At 43.5% G+C, this 22562-nt stretch overlaps 1 protein-coding gene across 3 annotated transcripts; it reads left to right on the forward strand.

Annotated features, from left to right (window-relative positions):
* Positions 1-5048: 5048 nt before the first annotated feature.
* On the forward strand, positions 5049-21223 carry LOC134532604 (uncharacterized). 3 transcript variants are annotated; one of them, XM_063369181.1, is made up of 4 exons: positions 5049-6777; positions 8626-8870; positions 12515-12669; positions 13567-21223. In XM_063369181.1, exons 2-4 carry the CDS (start codon positions 8671-8673, stop codon positions 13656-13658), a joined length of 447 nt encoding a protein of 148 aa, XP_063225251.1. In that variant the 5' UTR covers positions 5049-6777; positions 8626-8670; the 3' UTR covers positions 13659-21223. The 3 variants fall into 3 exon arrangements, with proteins under 3 accessions (XP_063225251.1, XP_063225249.1, XP_063225250.1); XM_063369179.1 differs by having other exon boundaries at positions 8644-8870; XM_063369180.1 differs by having other exon boundaries at positions 8671-8870.
* Positions 21224-22562: the final 1339 nt, after the last annotated feature.

Raw genomic sequence — 22562 nt, forward strand, 5'->3', positions numbered from 1 at the left:
ACGTCGGCGCCGGAGCGAGCCGCGGACCTCGCCGCGAGTTCCCCACGCCCGGACGGCCAGGTGGCCGGGGGCGGTGGGGGACAGACGACTGCACAGCTGGGGCAGGTCGGCCCCGAGGAGCCGGAGCTGCTGCGAATTCCTGTCCGCGCTAACGGGCGGGAGATGCTGGCCCTGGTGGACACCGCCGCCAGCCGAACCTACATCGCGGCCCACCTGGTGGGAGCGGAGGCAGTGACACCGCGGAGGGAGCTGGTGCAGCTGGCCACCAGGGATGCCGTCGTTGCAGCAGGGGGCATCACTCAGGTAACAATGAGCATCGTTGGTCACGTTAGCCACGTCGAGGCCTGGGTGGTCCCCGAGCTCCGCGAGGGGCTGATTCTGGGGGTCCCATGGCTGCACGAGGTCGACGCCACCGTGGAAGTACGAGCTGGCCGGATGCACTTCGGCACCCAGGGGCGCTGGACGGTGTACGGCGTGCACCAGGTTCCCCCCAGTCCCCCTCAGTCAGTCATTCGCCTAGAAGACCTTCAGCACGGTGTTCCAGAGGAGTACGTCGATGTCATCAACCATGTCCTCACCTCTCAGGCACAGGTATTTGCGGCCGCGGACCGGCTACGACGGACAAACGTGACGGAGCACCGGATACCGATGGTACCGCACCGCCCTCCCTTTGAGAAGGTATACGGATTTGGCATCCGGGAACGGGAGGCCATACAGACTCAAATTGACGAGATGTTACGTGACGGGGTAGTGGAACCCAGCACCTCCCCGTATAACTCACGGGTGGTGCTGGCCACCAAGAAAGACGGAAGTCTACGCTTTTGCGTAAACTTCAAGGCGATAAACAAACTGACCATTCCCGCCCCGCCCCCGCAGATCAATATCACAGACGCACTGGCAGGACTGGGGGACGCCACTATTTTCACGACACTAGACTTAAAATCAGGCTACTGGCAGGTGCCGGTATGTCTGGAGGACCGCCCTAAGACGGCATTTACGGCACCAGACGGTCGACGTTACCAGTTCTGCGCCATGCCGTTTGGTCTCATGGACGCCCCTGCCACGTTCCAGGCCCTGATGGTACGTGTTCTGGATGGGTACATTGGTGAGTTCGCCAGTGCCTATCTGGACGACGTTATCATCTGGTCCAGGACGTGGGAGGAACACGCGCACCATCTGGCATTGGTGCTAGAACGTATGGCCAGACACGGACTGACGTGCGCCCCAAAGAAATGCCACATTGGGGCCACGGAAATAGAGTTCCTAGGACACATAGTGACGGCGGAGGGGTGCCGCCCCCGACCTGAGCAGTTGGAGCTAATAGAGGGAAAGGGGGCACCGAAGACCAGGAAGCAGCTCCAGAAGCTGCTGGGGCTGCTCAACTGGCTGCGGTCCTTCGTCCCCGACTTCGCCACGGTGACGGCCCCGATGACGGACCTACTGTCGCCGAAGACTAAGTTCCGGTGGACCCCCGCCGCGGACGAGGCCTTGCGACAGGTGAAGCGCCGGTTCAGGAACTGTCACACGCTCTCACGCCTGGTGCCCAGCCGCCCCATCTTCATCCAGACGGATGCGAGTCAGGAGGGGATGGGGGCGGTGTTGTACCAGATGGATGACCGGGGCGAGAGGCGCGTGATCGAGTACGCCAGCGCCAAGTTTGGGCAGGCTGAGCGGAAGTATCACGTGAATGAGCAAGAGTGCCTTGCGGTGGTCTGGGCCCTACAGAGGTACCGTCACCACGTCGAGGGCCGCACATTCACGCTGAGAACCGACAGCCAATGCCTCCGCTGGTTGGACTCCGCTCAGGGCCGGAAGTCTAAGTTCACTCGGTGGGCCATGCTGATCCAGGAATTCTCGTTCACGGTCGAGCACATTCCTGGACGTGAAAATCAGTTGGTCGACGAGTTGTCCCGGAATCCGGACCCTGAGAATGAGTTCCACGACGACCAGGGCTGGGAGGAAGTGCTCCTCCCTGAGCGTGAGCGCGGGGTAGAGGACTCAGTGCCGCGACCGTGCGCGTTGTACGCGCTGACAAGCCCCACTGCTCCTGCACCTGACGCGCGACCCGAGACTATGACTGACCTGCTGGCGTGGGTCCACGCGGCGCAACTCCGGGACCCCGACACCCGGACCCGACTGACAGAGTGTGGGGAGGGGGTGATACCGGGCTGCCGGAGCCTGAACGGGGTGCTCCAGACCAGGGGGGCTCACAGGTCGAGCGGGTGGCGGACCCACGTGCCGCCCGAGGCCAGGCGCTGGGTCCTGAGCTACCTGCATGACCACCCCCTGGCGGGACACCCGGGCGCGGAGCAGACGCTGCGTGAGGTCAGACGGACGTTCCGCTGGCCTGGCGACGCGGCAGAAGTGAGACGCTACGTGCGGGCCTGCCTGCGTTGCCAGGAGCGGAAGTCCAGGCGACCCGACGGCAAGGAGCAGCAGGTCCCACGACGGCCCCGGAATCCCTTCCACACTGTGGCGGTGGATATTATGGGGCCGTATCCTCGCACGTCCCGTGGTCGGCGATTCATTGTTGTGGTCACGGATGTCTTCATCCGCTGGGCGGAGGCGTTCGCAGTACCAAACGTGAAGGCCGGCACCGTGATTGCCCTGCTCGAGCGCGAGTTCTTCCCGCGATACGGGTACCCCGCGGTCCTGCTGACGGACAACGGGGTGCAGTTCACGGGGAGAAGCTGGCGAGTGTCCTGCGCGGGTTGGGGGGTGGAGCATCACACGACGCCCACCTACCATCCGCGCGCGAATCCGACCGAAAGGCGGAATCAGGACATTAAAACTCAGCTGCGCATCCGGTTGGACGAGGACCACACCAAGTGGGACCTGCACCTGCCGACGCTGCTGTTTTGCCTGCGCCGTCGGACGAACGCGGTCACGGGCCATTCCCCCGCTGAACTGGTGCAGGGCCGGAACCTCGCCCTGCCCGGGGAAGCGCGCGCAACCCCCGACTTGCACAACATGACCACGGACGATCTGCGCGAAGACGCCCGACGTCGCCAAGCTGACTACCTGACTAGACGTACGCCGCAGACGCACCAGCCCCCAGCACGACTAGAGCCTGGCCAGCAGGTGTTTGTTAAGTGTCATCACCTGTCGGCTGGCGAGCGGGGCTTTTGCGCCAGTCTGGCTCCTAAGTGGGCGGGGCCACAGGAGATCGTAGACAGACTGGGCACCACCTCGTACCTCGTGCGTCGCGCCGACGGACGGACAACTAAGGTGCACAGGGACGACATTCGACTGATAGGCGACCCGCACGACGAGTACGACCACGACGACAGCGGACCAGTGGACGGTGACGAGGCCGAGGATGACGTCACCGAAGGTGTACTGGCCGACCTCGGCGCCCCTGTGGTGGTACCGCCGGAGCCGGACCTGGGACGTCGACGGGGACACGCCCACCCCAGGTCACTGCGGGGGGTTGGCAGGGACGTTGACAGGGACGACGACACACGGGACGGGACCGATGACAACGTCGCAGTAGGAGTCCTGGTCGACCTCGATGACCCCGTGGTGACGCCACCGGAACCGGATCAGGGACGTCGACGGGGACACGCCTACCCCGGGTCACGGCGAGTGGCAGGCGAGAACGCTGACGGGGACGGTGACACACGGGACAGGACCGATGACAACGTCGCAGTAGGGGTCCTGGTCGACCTTGGTGACCCCGTGGTGACGCCACCGGAGCCGGATCAGGGACGTCGACGGGGACACGCCCACCCCAGGTCACTCCGGGGGGTGGGCAGGAACGTTGACAGGGACGACGACACACGGGACAGGACCGATGACAACGTCGCAGTAGGAGTCCTGGTCGACCTCGGTGACCCCGTGGTGACGCCACCGGAGCCGGATCAGGGACGTCGACGAGGACACGCCCACCCCAAGTCACTGCGGGGGGTTGGCAGGAACGTTGACAGGGACGACGACACCTGGGGCACGACACATGGACGGGCCCCCACGACGACACCGACTCAGCCTCCTACGGGGGGACAGCAAAAGGGGAACGGTGGTTGGCAACTGGCAAGAGGGGGCGGGGAACGGACGCCCGTCAGAAGGGGCGGAAGGGGTCCGCGTGGCGCAAGCATGGCAGAGCTGGAGCGCTTCGTGGACCGGGTGCTCCCGCCTGATGACGTCAGCGCCTACGCCAACGACACTGATGGACCACTCATCGAGGACGTAACACATGACAACACTGCTCAGGGCGACCTGGTCGACCTGAGTGAACCAGTGGTGACGTTGCCGGAGCCTACCCAGAGACGTGGACGGAGGTACGTCCACTCCTGGGAACGGCGGGTGACGGGGACGGACGTGAGCAAGGACGTGACAGACGGGGTAACGGTCCGGCTCCTCAGTGGGGAGGGCGATGTCGACAGGGCCCAGCAGGTGGTCCTGGACTTGCCTTCCGGGGAGCCGAGGATGACCGCTCACGCGGGGAGGGGACCGGCGTTGCGCCGGTCCACGCGTGAGAAGACGGCCCCCCACTACCTCCGGGACTACGAGTGGGGGAGTCAGCGCAAACCCCGAAACGTAAGACAAACGACCGACGGGGGGTTACGCTGCAGCGTGATGCAGCTCCTGCCCCAGTTTGCCCGACCCGGACGGAATGACGTGACGAGCTCCGACGACCAGACAAGTGGCCGGACGCGGAGGCGGCTGCCGGTCTAGGTCGGCGTCGGGGGCCAGGACGGCCTCGGGAGAGGGGGGGCATATGACGACAGTCGTCGTACCCTCCCAGATACAGAGGCCGTACCTGGCCACCGACGCGGGCCTGAGGGGGCCTGTTTTCCCCCCCAGTGAACCCCAGTGTGTGCGACGGCCAGGGACGCACCCGCGTGCGCCCTAGCATGCCAACGAGTGTTTTTTCTATGTGACTTTATCTTTTATTTCAGTGTGTATATATTTGTAAACGATTAAGGGATTTGAATGTGTGTAATTAACTTATTTTATTTATTATTCATTGTGCAAGTTCGCTGTGTAATTAATGTCTCGTGTATGTCTTTGTAAATAATTCAATAACTTTTTCTGAAGTGTTTCGCCGTAGTATGTAATTGCAGCCTGGCGCGCCGCGGGACGGAGCTCTCTCCCACGCCGGCCGATTTTCCCCTCCCTCCCCGCCACCCGCGGGCGCCGGCCCGCGGGCGAGCGGGGAGAGGCAGTCGCGTCCTGGTCTCGAGCGGAGACAGACGTGTTCGTTGCTCCGCGAGCCGCGCACGTTGCGCTCGGGATTGAACGTTCGCTCAGTCCGCAGTCGGTCACGGCAGCTGAGCTGCCACCGCGAATCAGCTTAGCATTGTTAACTTACGAGTCATCGGGAGACGTGTCTAGCGGGCAGTTTCTACAACGCGAACGTGGTGCTACGAGTCTCTGAACTTTTCGCCGTCCACGGAACATTACGTAACGGGCCGCGTATGTACAGCGTTCCGTCTTCGGGCCCTTTCTCACTGGGTCAGCCTAGCATTAATAAACTTTACGATTCGCGCCGAAACGTATTTGAGAACCGCCCCGTCATCAGGGAGTCCGTGTCGCCGTGGTAGGGCACTTGTTCCGCGACGGTTCCGCCAGGCTGCGGCAGGACTTTATAAGCGTTAATAAAAGACGGCTCGTGAAATTCGTTAATGCCGTGTTCTGCTTGCGACAACCTACCAACATTCCTCGCAATCACTTCACTCTCCCTCCAGGTCCCGCCTTTCCCGGTCCCGGCCACGTTGGCCTGGACCCACACCTCTCCGACGAGGGCAGTACGGGCATAACAGGACATTTATTTCAACGGGAAAACGGGGACCTGAAGCCGAGGGACGTCACTGGATTAGCAATCATACCCAAAATATATTGCATTATTACAATAAGATCAAAGGATCCTCAAAACCATTAATTATCTTAATCTGTAACAGTTCAATTTTACTGTACCTTTTACAAAATTGCTAGATCTAGTTTTTTTTTTAACTTTCTCCTAGAAGACGTTGCTAATTCCGTGGACCCTCTGGTTGATGAAGATGACTATCATCCTGCAATAATTTTGTACCTGTATATTTAAAATCATGAAATCTAGAGCCTCTAAAAGTTACTTTTCAGTTTGCGATCATAATGCGCGAGAGGGGAGTAAATCGTAATGTTTACAGTACTATTAAAATAGTAAAATATGTTTCCTTTCAGCTGCAGCAATTTACAAGTCACAATTAGCGGATGTTAACGTAACTTGCTGACCAGGCGGCGTGTACGACGACGCCGTCGCACAGTCAAACAGAAAAGTTGCTCCTAGGCGTGCATTAACGTAGCACACACTGGATTCAAACTGTCGAATTTCACTTATTTGATTAACAGGTTTCATATACTTGTGGCCACAAGTAAGATAATTATTTCAACGTGGCATTTTTAGCTCACCCACAAAATTGCAGGAGGCTGCAATTTGGCAAGTTGGCATCTTTGTTTTGTATAATTCTTTTTTACTAAATGTATTGAAAATTATTAATTTTGTTTAACCAATGTTCAAACCATCAGTTTTTTTAATAGAAACTGTGTGAACGTGCCAGTCGTGACACTCTAAGGTAGCCCAGGGAAGCGTGGAGGCTTGAACGCGGGCTCTGCCGTGCCGCGTGGGCGCAGGAGAAGTCGCAGCTGGAGCGCGAGCTGGCGGCGCTGCACGGCCGGCTGGAGTCGGACTTCGTGCCGCGCCACGAGCTGGACTGCTTGCACCGCAGCTACGAGGCCGCGCTGGGCCGCGCGCGCAAGGAGGCGGAGATGCTGGCTCGCGACGAGCTCAACAGGAAGGTAGCCCAGTTCTGTTTCAGAAAACTGTCGTGTGTTCATTTCGTCTTTTAGTTTTGTCTCGTTTTGACTGTTGTGGTGAATTTTTTTTTTTTGGGTTCAATATCATCATTTGTGGGGGTTTTTTCATTTCTCTTTTGTTTTTTGGAAAACTATTGTGTCTGTTTCGTCTTTTCGTTTTGCTGTGTTTTTGTCTCGTTTCACTGTTGTGCTGAATTTTTTTCTGGGTTCGGTATTTTTGTGCCGTCATCTTTTGTGGGGGTTTTTTCGTTATGTTAGTCCATTTTTCTTTTTCTTTATTTTCTTTGTTTGTTGATCATATTCCTGTTGTGGAGTATTGTGTGGTGTTAAATCCTAACAGCAATTTTTTTTGCTTAATTTGTGTGTGTGTTTTTTTTTCTTCTTCCTTCTTCTTCTTCTACAGACATACATGATCTTAGCAATGGCATATGTCCAAAAGCCTACATCAAGTCAGGAAGTTAACCGCGAGCTCTTGCCTCACCGGCGCGCCCAGGTTCGCGAGCTATTTTTGAGGGATGATATACGACATTATACCATCCATAGTAGAAAAAAAAATTACAATTTTATAAAAATTTGGAATAGTCAGAGTTGCTGCTTCAGTAAGACAGTAACAGTAATTTTTGTGCCAAAGGAAGTGGGAATGTTCTGCTTTAGAATGCCATAACTCAACATTTGTGATTCTTCGTACATATTTTCAATGTTCTCAATTTACTTCTGCTTTTATGGAGAATATCAAGTTTGGGTGAATAATAATTATTTAAAAAAATAACGTGAAAATGCTGATGAAAGAAAACTTAGCTAGTAGGGGCTGGAGTTTCCTACTTTAATTATTTTTATCAAAGATCATATACTGAACCGGTTAGTTGAGTTTATTCTTTAATGATCAGGGCAACCAGTGATCATGGCCAGCATACAGTCAAGGAATTTGCATTGCAAATTTGTGTGGCCATCCTTTTATGGAACATAATTGTAATTTTTAACTGTTCTTTTGCTTAATTGCATGTCCTTTAAGTTGGTGTATACTTTATTAAGAAACATTACAGTATAATTTATTGCACAGATTGACTCTTCCATTTTCAACACTTAAACTAAATGGTTATTTATGAGTTCAGAACAGTTATTAATAAAATAGTAGGTCTTCTTCAATGCGTTATACAAGAAAATGTGAGCCAATTTTGAGGAAGTACATGCACACAAACTAATTAATCGATCTTATCCGTAGTCTATGTAAGATTCACTACAGGTTTACAATCCTTCATTCAAAATCCTTGGGAAGAAGTGGTTTTAAAAATCTAAACTTTTAAGATTTTATAGTATATTTATAGATCTAGTATTTTAGAATTTTTTTTAATATTCAAATAAAGGTCATCTAAAGCCATTCAACTATTCCACCTATTCAAGGTCATAACTAGAGACCTGCAAAATTCGCGGATTCAGTGACCTCCAGGATAGACTCTACTACACTCTACACACTCGGTCAAATGCCACCTGTTCATTGGCTGCTGACTTGTGAGTCATCTCGACTGAGTGTCTGTGATTCAACACTTCTTTGAGCGAGGGGCTCTAATTGGCCCTCATTACTCCAGATTAGCAGTGAACCAGTGGTAGAAGCAGTGCTAAGGTATAATCATTTGAATTGTAGCATATCACGAAATGAATCCGCGAATTTTGCAGGTCTCTAGTCATATCATATTTTTGGTAGAGGATCACAGGCATAATAGTAGTTGTTTGATCATCCTTGCTGCAGGGTTGTGCTGGGTTTGTTAGCTGGGGCTTGATCGGAACTTCATTGAAATGAATCTCGGCCATTAAAACTTAATGTTTCTTCAGGAACGTGTTGCATGACAGTTGAGGACCAGTGACGACCGTCGGCAGATGGAGGAGCAGGCGCGGCTGGCCCAGCTGCGCCACTCGGCAGAGTCGCAGGTGCGGCACGAGGTGGAGGAGATGCGCTGCAAGCTGCGCGCGGAGATGGCCCGCGCTCGCGACACGGACGAGCGCGACCGCCGCGACCCCCAGCGCCGCCGCCTCATCGAAAAGTCCTACAGCCTCAACTTCGCGCCCGCGCAAGGCATGTGAGTGTTGCCGGTGGCATGCCCCGCCCTTGCTCGTACCGTCGCCTGCGTCTCCTTCCCTAGCAGGTGCTTCCTTGGTCCTGATTACAGACTACGTTTCGTTGGCCGTACTTTCTTCATGCATGTCAGTCGTTTGCAGTACATTTTGAGAGGTTTTATGCATGTTTTTACCAATTTGACCTTGCAAAAGTGAATGTTATTTTTAACAATAGTTGATTTTTTTTGTGTATTTTCATATATATATATATATATATATATATGTACACACGCACGCCCGTGTGCACATAACCACACACGCGTCAAAAGGTCAGTTACCGACAAGCCTTAGGGAGGCGAGGAAGAGTGGACGAGGTAGAAATAATATACATACAGGTACATGTCAGTAACATGTGAGTCTACTAAAATGTTTAAAATTTTACTAGGAATATTTTATTGAATTTTAGACTCAGAATCAAAGCAGGCATTCTAATTTCTAATTTTTGTAATAGAGAACAGTTACAACTCTTGTCTCTTATGTTCACATTGATAATGTAAGGGTTTATTTTTTTCGATGTAACCTAGTTATTGAAAAAAAAGTTTGAAATAAGTTAAACACACGAGGACCAGAACAGACTGCAGTCTGCAGTTGTGTCGTGCAGCCAGTCGCTCTTGATGGAGGGACAGACTTCTGGTCCCGAATGTGGTGAAGCCCTGTGTTGTCTTCTTTGTCGTTTATTTGCCTTGTGTCCTCAGTATTTGGATTTTCTGTGCGTTTAAGAATATTATTTTTCCCAGTGGTTTTATTTTTATAAGTTTTTTGTCCACAGACATATTTTTTTATAGTCAATTGTTTTTGTTTCCTTAATATTTCACTGAAAAGTAATCATCATTATTTGGATTTAATTTTAAATGTTTCCTACTAAAATTTCTTTTGATTCCTAAGTCCGTATCATTTTGTTTTTACCCACTTTTGGTATTGTTCAGATTTCAGTCAGGCAATATGAAACATCTAGATATTAAAATAAATATAATTTTATTTTTATACCTAGTAGATAGAGAACACAAATTGACTATTGCTTTTTAATTATTAATATATAATTTTAGCAGGGACCGGAAAGTTACTTTTAAAAAGTAACTCAGTTACAGTTACAAATACTCCATTGGAAATGTAACCCTGTTACAACTACAAGTTACACTACTGAAAATAAACCAGTTACAGTTACAGTTCTGAGAAAAGTAACTATAAGTTACTTTAACAGTTACTTTGTGAAAAACTAAAAATGTGATACGTAATATTGTTATAATTAAAAGCTAATAGAACATATTGTGTTAAGTAAAGATATATGTTTATTTAAACTAAAAAAATTAAAATAGGTCTTAAATTACATTGAGTAATTAGTTTACACTACAAAATTGTTCGCAGCACCACACAACATGCACTTCACAATAAGGTTATTTTTATCACTCGACCGAACTTCGAAAATTCTGGACTGCTTTCTCGGCTTCTCGCTTCATTGCATTCTGTCATTGCTTTCTCGCATGTGCACACGTAGGTTAATTAATTAAACAGCACAGCAGTAAACCCGCATGTCGCAAATATTAAATAAATGACAATCAAAATACGAGCGCAATACCATCGCAAATAATATGCTTGTCGGGATTTTCGTTCTGGGATTGAAAAAAAATCAAAAAATCGTTGTTCGTTCAATAAGAAAAAAACATTTAAAAAATGTAACGCAAGAAGTAACGACAGTTATCGCTACTTTAAGGCAGAAAAATGTAATTCAGTTACAGTTACTGAAAACTTAATATATTGCGTTACCACGATCGTTACCATAAAAAGTAACTGTTACAAATAACGTCGTTACTAGTAGCGCGTTACTTCCAGTCCCTGAATTTTAGACACTTAACTCTCTGACACATCTGAATTGCAATTCTGGCCAAATACTGATTTTGAGTGGATGTGTAAATTGCAGTAGTATGTTTTTTTTTTTTTTATTTAAGGAACCAAGAAAAAAATTAAAGCATTTCTTGGGGTTACACTTACTCCAGTGTGCACTAAACATAAGTACAGTAAATGACTTCACTACGTAATAAGGTACTAATTATTCCTACATGACACTTTCATAATGGGCTGCAGCAGCCATGGTATCAGAACACAGTCCTGCTGTGGTTCAATCCTAGATGAGTCCTTTCTGGAGGTCGGCAAGATATACACTATACGTAGAGTCCCGATTTTATGATGTTATTTTTTGATCAATTTTGTTTTATAAATATGAGATTTCTGTGTTATTGGTTTTATTTTTAGTAAAAGTTAAAAACCATCGTTTATTTACAAAACTAAATAAAACCAGCATTTTATAACTTACAAGAAACAGCAATATACAACAATACTCAATACAAAAACAGCAACTCAATAAGATGTATTTTAAAATGTGTGAAACTCTATGGCTAGACGCTAGAGTACTGTTTCAGTGTCGCAAAGTACTAGCATCCTTATTGGAACATGCTCCGAGATTTTTTCCGCCTAATCTAGGTTTCACGTCTTTGCATTGTATGTATCTATGGACTCTATGAAGTGAAGAATCAAAACAAAGCAGGACATTGTACATATAACCTGTATTTCATTTTCTAGTGGTCTAGAATGGAATTCAAAACATGCAGAGTTGATTCCAGCCATAATGATGCTACGGAAACCAGAAGTTTATGTTAAATAAATAATAATAGCTACTGAAAGTTGCCTATTTTCGTGTTTTGTCGTGTGTTGGCATGTTTTCCGGTGTTTTGTCGCACGTGTTTTTCGATGTTATTTCGTTTTATCGCGATTCACCATATAATCTATACGGCATAGTCTATACGGCTGTATAGTCTATACGGCAGTCTTGCCTCAGCGTGGGACTTTCTTACCGTGTTAAGTCAGAAGTCTGCGCTTGTACACTGCAGTGTTTTTTTTATCTCACTCTTAAAAATATTACTCACCATTTTTACCCAAAAATAATGTGAGTCCAATCTTTTTGGTTATGAGTTTACAAAAAAAAACTTTATGTAGTGGAAATAGCAATTTAAGTGCATGGCACTTTAAATAAATTTAAATAAGTTTATTTGTGTCCATGTTTAATAGACATTTTCTGAGCCAGTTTCGTAGGTAGTGAATTGCACAATTTTTTTTTTTTAAACACCAAGAAGCTGCAGTTGGAAAAATAGTAGTGTTTCATGACTGTGTCTGAGAAGCGGTCGCCTTGCGGGTTGATAGAGAGACCAGCAGCCACAGGGAACCCTGCACTAACTCTCCCTCATCCCTGAGCAGGGGCGTAGCCAGGAGGGGTTTTAGGGCTTCAACCCCCCCCCCCCCCCCCTTAGCACCAAATCTTTAATTAATTTCTTATTCATCACTCAAACAAATTTCATATTAAAATTAATAAAAATTTTACTATTACAATATTTAAATTTAAGTGCCGAAAACTGCTAAAATAGCACTATTTTACACCTTAAAATCCAAATTTTCCCAGGGGAGAACCCCTGGACCAACCACTTCAATACGTGGGGTGGGGGGGGGGGGGCATGCTTCTTAACACCCCCCCTACACAAATCCTGGCTACGCCTCGGTCTCACGCGCCGCGCCTCGCGAGGAGAGTCGAGTCGGGCCGGGCTGAAACGTGCTGCAGGAAGGACAAGGAGCTGAGTGCGAAGGGCAGCGTGCTGGAGGCGAGGCCCGCCCCGCAGCCCCTGGTGGCGCCCGTCATCGCCATCTCGTCCCCCGACAGCTCGCTCAGCCACATCCTGCGCCGCGAGCTCGAGAAGAGCATCCGCAAGAGCTCGGGTGAGTCGCCGGACCAGTCTGCTTCGCGGTTCTTAGCCGTAGCAACAAAACAACCTCCGCGTTGAAACTTACTTGAATTCATCATCTCACCCTGCATTCGTGCGGTTATACCTGGTATTCTTAGGCCCATTTTCAGTCCATGAGTTGTACATGTGCAGTGTCTTGTAAACAACGTAAGGAGGCAATATTGTGCCATCTGCTGCCGCACTAAACATCACAGATATTGAAGCTTTTGTGGTGTTCATCAGTCTCTCAGGATATTTCATGCCCCGTCTGGCAATGATCTTCTTCCTGACAGGGTCGTCACACAAATAAGTTTCTATAAGTTGACAATGTTTATCACACCATAACAGATATCTACACACATCCGACATCAATAAAACAAGCATCACAAGCCTTGATTCCTCATAATTTGGCTAATGTAAGAGAGAGAACTACGTTCCTACACAGTGACATCATGTATACGTGTTAACTTCTGTGGTAGCACGCAGCTATCCACATTGCACAGTGTCAGCTTCGGTTTATTTACTGGTAGAATGCATGAATTTCATGAGATTAAGAAAGAAGGAAAAAAATTATAACTTGTGACTATGGTTACAGACGAGATAAAATTAACATCAGCAAGATATGATCCATTTCAAAAGATAAGTTACAATATTACTGTATTTGGGTCCTGATTTTTTCGACACAAAATTGTAAAATTAAGTAATAAATAAACATGTATGTACAAATTCAAGATTGAGGTGTCAGAGGTCCCCCTTTATGAGGTGAACTATCTGTCACAGATCTGCAGTGTTTGGGTGTAATTTTGACAGGAACGGCCTTCCTTGTTACACACTTGGCGTCTTGTCTGGGGGGAAGTGTCCGTGGCTGTACCGAGCCGTGCTGTGTTGCCAGAGGTGGTGATGGACCAGGCGTGCACGAGCAGTCCGTCTGGCACGGCTGACGAGCACATGGAGCGACTGCGCAAGAAGTACTTCCTGCACTGAACGACGCACAACTCTGCGCTGTGCCGTGCCGTAGCCGTCGTCGGAGACTACTGCCAGCCAGCACCGCTCCACTGTTTGCCACTAGAACTGCCCGAGTGAGTGCTGGTAGTTTTGTTTTACAGACATGGTACCATAGTTTAAAACAAATATTTGGGAGAATGCCACACATTATTTTACGTACATGCTGAATATTTAAGGACTTTAGCCATGCACCACCTGTCCCCGTATGAGAGCCGTAGCCAATAGCTACGTTCCTTTCAGCCATTACGTCCATAGCCGGTGTAGCGGAATGTGTGCAGCTACTCGTGCTGCACCGGCCGGTGTGAGGAAGTACACCAGCATATTTGAATTAAACCAATTTTGTACAGCGCTCGCTTAGATTTGGCAGAATATTTCAAATAAACCTTTAAATAAAAGATTTTGCTTGTTTTTGAGTAAAAGTTTGGATTAGTCTCTCTTGGTATCTAGCTATCTATGTTCTTTTCCAGTGACATTCATGTGCCATTCAAAAATCTAATTTAGATGATTGAGATATCCTTTGGAAGCTTATCAAAGATGGCATCCTGAGATTACACTTCATATCCAGAAATGTTTACAACTGCAGATAATAAGTACCGTGTTTTATTGCATAATCGTTGCACAGTTATTTTAGGGTGTCAAAATTTAAAAAAAAAAAAAACTTGGCATATTTACCAGTTATTGCTCTGTATTCAAACCCTACAAAGCTTCCAAATAAATTAAAAACCCTGAACTTTACCCAACATTTAAAATGAAACAGTTTATTTTTTACACTATACCTACTTTTATATGAAACTCCCATTTAACACAATGTTAATGAAGGGAACAACTACTACCAGCGCCGTTAGTTCGTAGGCCGCCGCGAGCTTCACTAAGCCGATAGAGAATGCAGGTAAGTTGCCAGACCTATCTATATGACCGTGGTTTTGAATACCCTACCATGAGTAAAATTTAATTTCTACAACAGAACTTGGCATCATATACTTGGGTGCAAAGTTTTGTTTGTGATGTTGCTGTTGGCACAAACAGTACAGTGTGAAAAGAGAAATGGCACAATATGTCCTAAAAGAGAGGAAAAATGTAGTAAGTGATGAGTAATGACAAACGGATGTGGCGATAATTTTGTTTTTAATAAATACTGTTTTGCGAGCAAATGGCAGCACCCATCGTGAGACTTGGTAGCAAACAGAGAACAGACCAAAGTCAATGTGATCACTCGAGGTTGAATTTAATCTTATAGAGAAAAAAATCGTACAAATGTGTATCTCGTATTATGGGTATGTATGTACTTAAAGTGTTTAAATGGTTATGTATGTGGATGCAAATATGTTTTTCTTTTAAAGAGTGAAACTGAATTCTAGTCAACAAGTTTTAAGTGAACATTATTATTTATGTTAATTGTAGTAACGAGTATTATCCGTACTATGTTCTGTGATAGTTGAGTCCAGATGTCCTTCCACAGAAAATAGGCTTTAAACCTATTTCCAGGTATCTTCCATGTGTTTACATATAAATTAGGTAACTCAGATAATTTACGTTGTTCTGAGGCATATGTACTTCCTTTTTTAAAAAATGCCTGTTGTAAACACTTTTTATATAATCTTAGATGATAAGTACGCAAGAATTTTAATAATATCTTTCATGCACTATCTTATTTGCTCACATAATTGCTGCATGTATTATATTGCATTCAATAACATAAGCATAAACATGGAAGGTTATTAACTACTAGTTATTTTTCCATCACATGTTGTGAAATATGTATGAGGCACATAGTGAGCAAGCCAAAACCATGTGTTTAACTTAAGCCGGGGATTGCACCACAAATAAATTTTCATCCTGCTGTGTTTAGAGCATACTTGCTTCTGGTAACTTTGAAGGAAAAAAATTAGCATAAACAGAGGGTGATTCTGTGAGCAAATGACTTAGTTTAGCGAATCCAACTTCTTGTTAATCCAATGTTGTAGAGATAGATAGATAAGTAATTTTTTCGTCTTCAAACCCCACTTCATCACGGTACCTGCCAATCACATTTCCCTCCAAGTGTAACGGGAATTCGATGTCCCCCCCCCCCCCTCCCTTCCTGGTGGGCAGAGTTGATGAGCTCAGTCAGTATGTAACAAGAGTCATAAATCATAAAAGTTAGAAGTCTAGAACTGTTCTCTGTGTCTGAAAATTTGTTAACGACATACGTAATGTGTGTGTTGCTTATTCATTTAATTCAATGCACGAATCAAGTGCGATGAAATATTGACGAATGACTCAGCTGGGAAGTGAGAGTACTCCGAGACATCTCCACTTCTCACTGCAACAATGGCAGAGTTTCCCCGCTCACAACAAATACAGGTTGAAGCCTTGACTCTTGACTGGAAGGGAGCATATTTTTAATGCCCTGTCTGTCTGCAAAATCAATTTTTCCCAGTCATTTATAAATTACTGTGGTTATCAACAGAGTTTCAAAAATAAAAATGGGACTGGTAAATTCTGTGAATGCTGTCTGAGCAGTCAACTCATTTGCTGGTATGATCTAATTTGTTTATGCCTTAGTGTACAGCATGACATAAACAACTTCAAATATACCTTTGTCCATGGTGTGTACTACTGTTACCCGTAATGTTTTTATCTAGTCATGTTTAGTATGTGATTACATTTGCATCTGTTTTAGCAAGTGGAACCTTGTTATAATGAGCTTTTGCTTATGATGCACAAGTTACCATTATGACTGATCAGTCATAGCCAGGTTAACTATTTTTAAATTCTTAGCTGTGCCAATGTTACATACTTTATGGTAACTTTTTGAATGTTGTTGTGGAGAAGAAAAAACAAAACTTTACTGTTATAAGTTTAATTAATCCTGTGTATTTCCAAATTTGTTTGAATTTAGTCTTAAATTTAAGGTATTGATACCATTTTATCCTTGTAAGATTTGACGTAACTTTTAAGTACATAATTTAAGTTGGTCTGAAAAAGTTTATTAGAACTGCTTTTGTACATATTCAAAGAAAATAACTATACATATATAAACAACAAAGCATTTTCTGTACACAAAAGCCATGATTTTCCACTATCTTTGTGTAAAATATTTTCAAAACTCCATTGCAAACCCATATTATTTATGATAAACTAATTTAAAAACAGGGAAAATGAATGGCCATCATACATGAATTATGTCAACAGTCTAAAACATACATACTTAAAGTTTATTCGCAAGTTTATTGACTGTTGGCATACAGTAGAACCCCGATTTAACGAAGTGCTATGGTTACCGAAAATGTTTACTCTAAATCGATGTTTCGTTAAATCCGATTTACCGATTTTCAATGACCCCCGCATTCATAATCGTGTCTCTACGTTTCCATATCGTAGACAGGGTCGACGCCGATATCTTGTGCTGCCGTGCTATCTCAGAGATTGTCAACTTTCCATCTTCAACGTTTTTGATCTCGCTCGTACGGCCCCCGGTTCGTACGCACACCTCGGTCGTACATACAGATTTTCAGAAACCGTGAAAAATGAGGCATAAAATAAAATAAAAAGTTTAAAAATATGAAAAGTGTAAGAAATACGTTAAAGTTTATTAAAATACAGTCGCAACCCGCAGCGTTTATAACAAATACGAGCTACATACACATTGCGTCACAGTAAAAAATGTGAAGAAAAAAAAATGGCCGCAAATTGATGGAAATTTACCGTCAATAGCGCGCCGTACGCGGAGAAAGGTCATTGTACTCAGTCAGCTGCTGTTACGGCGCGGCGTAGCCGCCGTTTGGCTCTCTTTGTTCGCTGAGCTGAGGATGCTCACTCTACGCTCCGCCTACACGCGTGACCTTCCATCAGCAGCCAGCCAATAGACGCGAGCTTAGCGGAAAAAAATAAAAGCTCCACCGCCCGTGTTCCAGTTTTGTCCAGTTCTAATACCAGTTTATTGGTATACGCACCAGTTTTCTCGCTGCCTTGACATGTTCAAATTAACGTTCATCTTGATGTCTTGATAGCAATGATTATTTACAATCCCCAGAAAGAAATGGTTAGTAAATAAATTCATAGACCAATAAAAAAGCGCAATGATTATTTACAATCCCCAGAAAGAAATGGTTAGTAAATAAATTCATATACCAATAAAAAAGCTAAGCAGGTCGTCAACAGGCAGTGTAGTCAATTCCAATCGCAATCTGTAGTAAAAAATCCAAGAAGAAAAGCAAAAAATCGAAGTCCGAACAGCACTAATAAAGAACGTATTCCAAAAACTAAACACCGCGCACAAAGCTCTTACTGAGAATAATAGTACAGCTGCAGCAAACCGTATGTATTCGGTACTGAGTAATGGGTGCGCCGTCTAGTAACGAGTAACGAAACGTTACACACGGCTGCATCTCGTTACTCGCATTTTTTGTATGTTTTACGCATGCGCGCGCATATTCGTTGAATTTGCGTTACAAAGAACTATGTTTGTTTATCAAGTAAAGTATAATTTGGAAATTCGTCGTCAAAATTTTGTACTGTTTATTTAAGGTATTATGTGTGAAGACAAAGTTTGAGATTGGAACACAAACAACGTAAGAAAGTATTGTTTACAAATTAGAAATATGTATGTTTTTGTTTTTTACTATCATGTATTTTCACGTTTTTTTGTTCTTATCTTAAAAGAGATAATATAAAAAAGCCGCTCTAATGAGATTTAATTGTTTCTTGGTTAACAAAAACTGTTAATTATCAAATATTGTTAATTGTTTCTATTCTATTTATTACCTATTATTTACGCGACGTCATACTGTACGCGTACGCAATACGACTCGATTCGTTGCTGCAATATAACATAGCATGTTATGCGGTATCAGAAGTAAGGAGTAATGTAACGATACGATAGTAACGAGTACTAATTGTCATAGTAACGAATACATACGGGTACGCTTTTTTTCGTTACTTTTACACCTCTAGAAAATAATGATAATGGCGTGTTGGTGTGACGTGGTCACAAGTTGAAAAAACCTGGAGGATGGGAAAGGAAATATTTGGAAACGTGTGATTATTGGCTAGCACTGTTACTATGCCGGCGTGATTGGAAGATAACGTGGTGAGTCAAGCAATGAACAGGGGAGGTGGAGGGGGAGGGGGACGCAGACAAAGAAACCCTTCATGATGTCATGTGTCGCGGACAGTCTATCTATCCAGGTGCGCGCAATGGCACGCACCTACGCAATTCAGTTACAGCGCCCGGAGTTTTTAAGCAATTTGAACAATATTTTTTAATTTTTTCGTATTTGGACAGATGATGCAAAGGCACATATTAATATATAGTACCTCCATTCTATTACTGACACCACAGAGTGTATTTTTTAATAAGATTCCATTACAATTTACTTTCATTTTTTGGAAATCTATATTATTATTTTAATAAATTGGTGTTTTTTTTTTTTTGATGGTTCCTGAAAACCTTTACGTTAAATCGCTGTTTTCGTTAAATCCGTGTTCGCAAAATCGTGGTTCTACTGTAATTCAATGCAAACCCATATTATTTATGATAAAAGAATTTTAAAAAAGAGAAAATGAATTACTGTCATACATGAATTATGTCTACAGTCTAGAGCATACTTAAAAAGTTTATTAAGCACATGACATGCACAAGCGTAGTGGATCATGCAAAAAAAATCTTTCTCTTCTAAACAGTTTTAAAAAATGCTCTTCCTATAAATCTTTCACCATTGTTCCAGTAAGTTAATGCCAAATGGAGACTTGTGATATTCAGGACATGCTTTCTTGTAAATGTACAATTTTTTTGACATAGCAAATATGTACATTGAAAAAAATGTTTTTCAGTGTGCAAATCTGTACATTGAAAATATATTTTTCAATTCAACAATTAATTCAGAAGCTTATGTTGGATCACTTCTTCACTTGTTCTCTGCTCATTGCACAAGATTTAGCAACTTGCCTTCTTGCCTTGTGTGTAGACCTGTGCGAATATTCAAATTTTTGAATACGAAAAAGCTGTTTGTATTTGATTCGACCTTGAATACTGACACTTCAAAATAACGAATATTAATTTCCTTATGAATATTGGACCTACCTCGTGAGTTTTTCTTATACCAACGTTTACTGTTGAGGTTAAGACATTTCTGCATTCTGCAAATATAAATACCATTTTTTTGATGTTAAAGGGGCTTCATAATCAAAAACATTAACAATAAGCAACATTTTAAACATGCAACAAATATTCAAAGTTTTTTTTTTTCCCCCTACTGTCTCGCTAAACAGTAACGGAAGAATCACGTGAACGATTCAAAACTCAGCTCATTCGTCATTTCAAACTTGATAACAAAATATTATTTGTATTAATTTCATCAAACGCACCAGAAGTGGGAAAAAATAAACAAACATCAACATCCATGGCCTACAACACCACAAAACACGGACACACTTTTGAAATGGGCATTAAAAGAAGTAATTGTCATAGTTTCAATGCCGTATAAATCAATAGTCACAATCGATCTAACACCATTTGATACAAACATTGCTACTCAAAATTATACTAAAAAAACATAAATAAGGGTTTAAGATTCCAGGTTAAATTAGAAAAAATTGTTTTTAGAACATTACTGTACTAAAATACAACTTACCTGGCTGCTATTAATTAAAATTCGTGAATATCTAAGGATTAAATATGTAAATATGAGCTCAATCACTAATTAGGGAATACATTTTAAAAAAATTATGTTTTTTTCGTAAAATAGATTGCAATAAATTTCACTGTATTTTGCAGTTCACGAAAATTTTCGGGATCAATATGCAGAGAAGCATGTTATGGAAAATAAGGCAAATAGGAACTGAAATAAAATTACTTTATAATTTAATTATTTCAACAAACATTTTCCTTATAATTATTGCAGCTGACTTAACTAAAGCAACCTTTCACTTTAGTGTTATTAGTCCAATTTCCCAGAAGTTGTTGCAGGACGTGAAAAAAATTTTTTAGTGGGATTCAAATTCTTATTACATATTCGAATTCAATATTCATATTCGCATAAAATTTTATATTTGTATTCGATTCAAACTAAAAAAACTGATATTCACACGGGCCTATTTGTGTGAATGGTGGTAGCGAGGGCAAGTGGCATTTGTTCACTTTTCTTCTTTTTGAATGAAATGATAATTATAATTAACTTGTTTCTAACACTACAAGTCTTTCAGAATGGTTCTGAATATTTTTATATATATTTTTTTTTGTGTTTGTTGATTACTGCTAAGTGTGACTGTAGCAATTGTGAAGCTGAAGATTGTAAGGTGCTGCTGTTGAAGACGAAGCAGCTTCAACTTGCTCAGATGCAGCCACCAGGCATTGGACAGGACAACTCGAGTGTGGACACATAATAAACCTCAAAACAATTTTAAATTAAGGTAATGCAGTTTTGAGCATTTTTGGCTGTGTACTACACTACCTATTTTAAAATGAAATGTGTGTGTAATAATTAAATAAAACAAATTTGGAAGTTGTTACGTATTGTGTTGTTCACCTTTAAATGGAGAAATATAATTCTTGTTTCCTTTCATATTTTTGTATGTCTCATTCATGCTTTTTTTTTTTTTTTATCTTAATTTAGAAGTCGTTTAAACACTACCCATAATTTTAAAAAAAATTTGCTAGTGTCAACTGCAGAATTTTTTTTTATGAAATTAGATAAAATTATAAAACAATGCCATGTTTCTAATATTATTGTGAGGTATTAACTTCAGAAACTACATTTAAGATAAAATAACTTAAAAAAAAAACACAAGCAAAAGTACATCACAATACAACTTCAATAGTCCAGTTGTCATTTTGTAATGGTGTCCCTCTAATTATCCACTATGAGCAATTGATATTATTAATATTGACAATATTTAAGTTTTATACACATTTCACAGAAAAGCATCAAGATAAATGTATGGAAATGTGTTCTTAATTAAACTATGATTGTCATCCATACAAGTTATTTTGATATGCATACCTAGTTTATGTGGTAGCCAATTCAATTCCTGCTGCTGGAGTAAACTAGATGTTAATTAAGAGAGTTTTAAATGATCAGCCCCAACCAAGGTTACAGCTAGGCTTGATAGTTCCCATGGTTGAAAACCGTTGTGACCAATGTCCGTCGAGTGAACATTCAAAAGCTCAAGTTGTGAGGTGACTGCAAGGTCATAAAGCCCACCCCACTCCATGCCCATTTTTTGCAACACCTTCTGTTATACCCATGGGTATAAAAGTGAGCATTTTTTAAGTATTTGGTTAAATATACAGAAACATGTTCATCCTACCCTGATATGCTTGCTTTGGTGGGCAAATGCATTGGCTGTTTTTCTGTTAACATTGTAGGTATTGTTTGTATAGAGTTAATACAGTAGAACCTCGATGATACGTTCCCGTTTCATACATTTTCCCGTGTCATACGCCGATTAATTTTGGTCCCGCCGAAAGTACTATATTTACAATGGTTTACTTTCCCGGAACATACACTTATAAAATCATTAATTTCCCGTTTCATACGTTTTTACAAAGCGGAAAAGTCCCAAAATTCACAAATTTTTTTGTTATATTCCTCCTGATAAACTATGTTTTAAAGCTTTTATTTTTAAAAACGTTCATTGTTTACATTTGCAAACGTAAGAAATAAACTTTATGGCACCATAGATATGTATAGTATCAGGAAGACTGTGCACTTCGCTAGTAGCATCTATGGCCGGCACCCAGCGAGACTAGTGGCGCAAACTAGCAATGATTATGAAAATGGTGCACGTGCTTTACCAAGCATGGATCTCATATTTTGTGCATTCATTAATCTTTGAACTAAATATACCCGTTTGTTATTGTTTTCTTACGATCGGATTGTTTTGTATTTTACGTTTCTCAAG

This window comes from Bacillus rossius, chromosome 6 (assembly GCF_032445375.1).
Source record: "Bacillus rossius redtenbacheri isolate Brsri chromosome 6, Brsri_v3, whole genome shotgun sequence".
Taxonomy (NCBI): domain Eukaryota; kingdom Metazoa; phylum Arthropoda; class Insecta; order Phasmatodea; family Bacillidae; genus Bacillus; species Bacillus rossius.

Excerpts from the sequence above, each read along its gene's own strand:
- LOC134532604 (XM_063369179.1), top strand. The coding sequence starts at position 6,748 with ATGCTGGCTCGCGACGAGCTCAACAGGAAG. Across the intron at positions 6,778-8,643 it reads GCGACGAGCTCAACAGGAAG|TTGAGGACCAGTGACGACCG; the intron begins GTAGCCCAGTTC and ends GTTGCATGACAG. Across the intron at positions 12,670-13,566 it reads GAGCATCCGCAAGAGCTCGG|AGGTGGTGATGGACCAGGCG; the intron begins GTGAGTCGCCGG and ends CTGTGTTGCCAG.